This window comes from Osmerus eperlanus, unplaced genomic scaffold, assembly GCF_963692335.1.
Source record: "Osmerus eperlanus unplaced genomic scaffold, fOsmEpe2.1 SCAFFOLD_905, whole genome shotgun sequence".
NCBI lineage: Eukaryota > Metazoa > Chordata > Actinopteri > Osmeriformes > Osmeridae > Osmerus > Osmerus eperlanus.
In genome coordinates this window covers 3,041-7,787 of record NW_026911792.1, presented here as the reverse complement: position 1 = coordinate 7,787, position 4,747 = coordinate 3,041, and the positions used below count along the sequence as shown (strand labels likewise).

Genomic DNA, 4,747 nt, shown 5'->3' with positions numbered 1-4,747 from the left:
CCCAGGCAGAGGAGGAAGTTAACTATGCCACTGTTAATTTCCAGCACAAGACTTCCTCAAGGTGATGATGAGGAAGCTTGTGTAATGCACTAGCTTTTCTAGGCACATGGTGCAATAAGAGATTTTTCACATTGAAATAATATTTTGACCCCAGAAACCAGTTGTTGTTCTAAGTAAATTACAGCTCAAATCAGATTAAGTGCATGTGACATATTTATTCAAATATTTGTGAATTGTGTTGAACAGGCCTGGTTGATTTATATATTGTATATGCTTAGTCTTGTAGGATGAAAATCTGAAAATCTGCTACCTGAATTACAATTTGTTTAATGTATTTTGCTTATAGGCCTGCTAATATCAAGCAGGAAGAGGATCCTGTCATCTATAGCTCAGTGTCCAGGTACTGAACATACAGTACATGCTTCAATAGCTCAGTGTTCAGGTAGTGAACATACACAACATATCTCTGTAGCTCAGTGTGCAGGTAGTGAACATACAGAACATATCTTTGTAGCTCAGTGTCCAGGTAGTGAACATACAGAACATATCTCTGTAGCTCAGTGTCCAGGTACTGAAGACACCTCTACAGCAAAGTTTCATAATGGGTTAAGAATGACCATTAAGCAACAGCTTGGTCAAAGTTACCATTTACAGTAAGACATTTGGGTCTTTTATTGAGTTTTAGCATTAAAAAATCCAAACCAACATAACACTTAGTTGTCTCAACTATGTGCAATCAAGGGGTGTCTTTCAAGAAACGTTGTTTTTTCCACAACTATCAGATTACCATTTCAGGCCTTTGAGTGTCAACCCTTGTCTCTTCTGATAAGGTGAAAAAGGGCAGAATGACAGTAACTTGATTCACCTTGTATTTTATCTGTGCAGATGTCAGTGAAGAGCATTTGAAGGCGTACCATTCAGCCAAGCCATGTCATCTTGCAGCCCTAAACAGTACTTCAACCTTATGCCTTACTATAGCATTGCAATTGGGTCTAACTTCAGTTTGACCTGATGATTTCTCTTTTGTTTTCTTTGTTGTGTTATGGTACTGTGGCCTACTTTCTCCATCCAGTCTGCTTATCTTCCATCCATCCATCCATCATCTTCCGCTTGTCCGGGGGTCGGGTCGCGGGGGCAGCAACCTAAGCAGGGAGGCCCAGACTTTCCTCTCCCCGGCCACTTCCACCAGCTCTTCCTGGGGGACCCCGAGGCGTTCCCAGGCCAGCCGAGAGACATAGTCCCTCCAGCGTGTCCTGGGTCTTCCCCGGGGCCTCTTCCCAGTGGGACGTGCCCAGAACACCTCACCAGGGAGGCGTCCAGGTGGCATCCTTATCAGATGCCCGAGCCACCTCAACTGGCCCCTCTCGACGCGGAGGAGCAGCGGTTCTACTCTGAGCCCCTCCCGGATGACCGAGCTTCTCACCCTATCTCTAAGGGAGAGCCCGGACACCCTGCAGAGAAAACTCATTTCGGCCGCTTGTATTCGCGATCTCGTTCTTTCGGTCACTACCCACAGTTCGTGACCATAGGTGAGGGTAGGAACGTAGATCGACTGGTAAATAGAGAGCTTCGCCTTTCGACTCAGCTCCTTCTTCACCACAACGGACCGATGCAGAGCCCGCATCACTGCGGACGCCGCACCGATCCGCCTGTCGATCTCGCGCTCCATCCTTCCCTCACTCGTGAACAAGACCCCGAGATACTTGAACTCCTCCGCTTGGGACAAGATCTCCTCCCCGACCCGGAGATTGCACTCCACCTTTTTCCGGTCGATAACCATGGCCTCAGATTTGGAGGTGCTGATTCCCATCCCAGCCGCTTCGCATTCGGTTGTGAACCGCTCCAGTGAGAGCTGGAGGTCACGGCCCGATGAAGCCAACAGGACCACATCATCCGCAAAAAGCAGCGACCCGATCCTGAGGTCCCCAAACCGGACCCCCTCAACGCCCTGGCTGCGCCTAGAAATTCTGCTTATCTTGCACTGTATTATTTAGAAATGTCTGTATAATCTTTATCTTTGATGTTTAAACACATAAATAAAGACTCCTAACTTGATTAAATGATGTGCTCCACCTTTGTTGACAGGACAGGTGTCTCGTCTATCTATTTTGTTACAGTCTAACAGTCTGGTTAATGAGGTCCAAGGATTATTGATCTATTTCAAGTGTTTTATATCGATTTATTGTGTAAATGATAACTGACTTATAAGATCTTGATACATTTAGTCTGCAATCGCACATAATGCTTTCATGCATTCATCAGTACATGTAAATAGTTAAACATCATCACAATTTTAAGCGTTACAAACTAGTAGTTTGTCAAGCTCTTGTGACCCAGTATCAACCCGAGTGAAAACCACATTTGCACATAAAAAGATGAAAAGCAACAATTAACTTTTTCCTAAGGCCCTTAGCTGGTGCAAAGGACTCCTTGCTGCCCTGAAAGGGTTAAACATAAACAAACTTCCGCTGATAATTTAACACTGGCCTACTGATATTGCTATTATGTATCAGTTCAATAAGCCATACAATGTGTTTCACAAATATTGACACTTAATAGCCTGCTGAGGGTCTCAGCAGACCTGCAGCTTTCAGGGACCTTGTTCCACATATGTGGAGCAGAAAAACTGAAGCTGCTTCTCCATGTTTAGTTCTGACTCTTGGAACACAAAGTAGACAAGTCCCAGATGACCTGAGGGGTCGGGATGGTTCGTAAGGCAGCAGCAGATCACAAATGTATTTAGGCCCTAAACCATTCAGTGCTTTATAAACCAGAAGCAGGATTTTAAAGTCAATTCTTTGTTGGACAGGAAGCCAATGCAAAGAATTCAGAACTGGAGTGATGTGATCCACTTTCTTGGTCTTAGTGAGGACTCGAGCTGCAGCGTTCTGAATCAGCTGCAGATTTCTGTTTGACTTTTTACAGAGACCTGTGAACACACCGTTACAGTAGTCGAGTCTACTGAAGATAAATGCATGGACAAGTGTCTCCACTTGTCCTCTAACCCTTAATACATTCTTCAGGTGATAGTAGGCTGATTTTGTAATTGTCTTGATATGGCTGTTCAGGTTGAGGTCTAAATCCATAATTACACCTAGATTTCTGGCTTGGTTTGACATCAGCGATTGAAGCTGAGCGCTGACTTTCAAAAATTCGTCCTTGGGACCAAAAACAATTACTTCTGTTTTATCTTTATTTAATTGAAGAAAATTCAGGCACATCCAGTTGTTGGTTTCTTCAATGCATTTACCTAGCCCTTTTATGGGATTATAGTCCCCAGGTGATAAAGTTATGTAGATCTGTGTGTCGTCTGCATAATTATGATAACACACTTTGTTGTTTTTCATAATCTGAGCCAGTGGAAGCATGTAGATGTTGAACAGAAGAGGCCCCAATATTGAACCTTGAGGAACACCACATGTCATTCTTGTCAGCTCTGATCTGGAATTAACTACAGACACAAAGTATTGTCGGTCCTTCAAGTAAGATTCAAATCAGTTAAGTGCTGCGCCGGAGTCCTACCCAGACTTTTAGTCTGTCTAGTAGCATGTCATGATCAACCGTGTCGAATGCAGCACTAAGATCCAGTAATACTAAAACTGAAGTTCTGCCACTGTCTGTGTTTAAGTGGATGTCGATGAACACCTTAACAAGAGCAGTTTCAGTACTGTGGTGCTGACGAAAATAACCGAAAGTTATTTTCGGCCAAGAAGTTGTTCAGCTGTTGAAAAACCACTTTTCCATTATTTTACTTAAAAATGGGAGGTTTGATACTGGCCTATAATTTTTCATTATTTCTGGGTCTAAACTAGGCTTTTTTAGGAGTGGTTTAATAACTGTAGTTTTTAAAGCTTGTGGGAAGACCCCTAAGAGAAGGGATGTGTTTATAATTTGTAAAAGATCAGTGGTCATGCAATGTGAAATATTTTTGAAAAAGTGTTTTGGTAGAATATCCAAGCTGCAGTAGGATGTCTTCAGATGTTGTATTATGTCTTCTAGGCTTCTTTGGTTGATTGAATGACATTGTGTCATGATATTTGAATGGATGTTATTTAAAGATGGGGACAGCACATACCCTGTGGTTGGTGAGGAGGCACCGACTGCTTGTCTAATTTAATAAACTTTGTCAGCAAAAAAGGAGGCAAATTGATTGCATGCCCAGGTGGATTGGAGTGTAGCAGTTACTGACACCAGAGGGTTTGTTAGTCTGTCAATGGTAACAAATAAGGCGTGTGTATTGTTATTGTTTTTGGTTATGATGTCAGAGAAGAAGGACTGCCTTGCATTTTTAAGTTCCAATTTATAATTGCGAAGTCTCTCTTTATAGATATCACAGTGAACCTGGAGATTAGTTTTTCGCCATCTGCGCTCAGCTTTCCGACACTCTTTTTTCTCTATTCTGACCAGCGTGGCATGTCTCCAAGGGGATCTTTTCTTACCCGAGACAACCTTCACTTTAGTGGGTGCGATGGCATCAATAACAAGTTTTGCTTTAGAATTGAAGCCATCCACAAGCTCATTGACTGAGATGCAAGAGAGGGCTGGTGTGGAGGAGAACCTCTGAATACATAGATCACTGGTGTTTCCAGTGATCTATTTCAAAATTATTTGGTGATTTTTATTTGGTGATTTTACTCATTGATCTCAATCAGACAGTGACAGCCTACAAGTTTACAGCACAGTAAACAAATGAAGGATTCTCACAATCTTTTTCAATTTTTCTCTCCTGTGTCTCACTGTGCCCCCC

At 42.8% G+C, this 4,747-nt stretch overlaps 1 protein-coding gene across 2 annotated transcripts; it reads left to right on the top strand.

The window, feature by feature from the left end:
* On the top strand, positions 1–2,144 carry LOC134016604 (uncharacterized). 2 transcript variants are annotated; one of them, XM_062455952.1, is made up of 4 exons: positions 1–61; positions 347–400; positions 527–568; positions 886–2,144. In XM_062455952.1, the coding sequence occupies exon 4, from the start codon at positions 1,043–1,045 to the stop codon at positions 1,847–1,849; it is 807 nt and encodes a 268-aa protein (XP_062311936.1). In that variant the 5' UTR covers positions 1–61; positions 347–400; positions 527–568; positions 886–1,042; the 3' UTR covers positions 1,850–2,144. The 2 variants fall into 2 exon arrangements, with proteins under 2 accessions (XP_062311936.1, XP_062311935.1); XM_062455951.1 differs by lacking the exon at positions 527–568.
* The last annotated feature ends 2,603 nt before the right edge of the window (positions 2,145–4,747 follow it).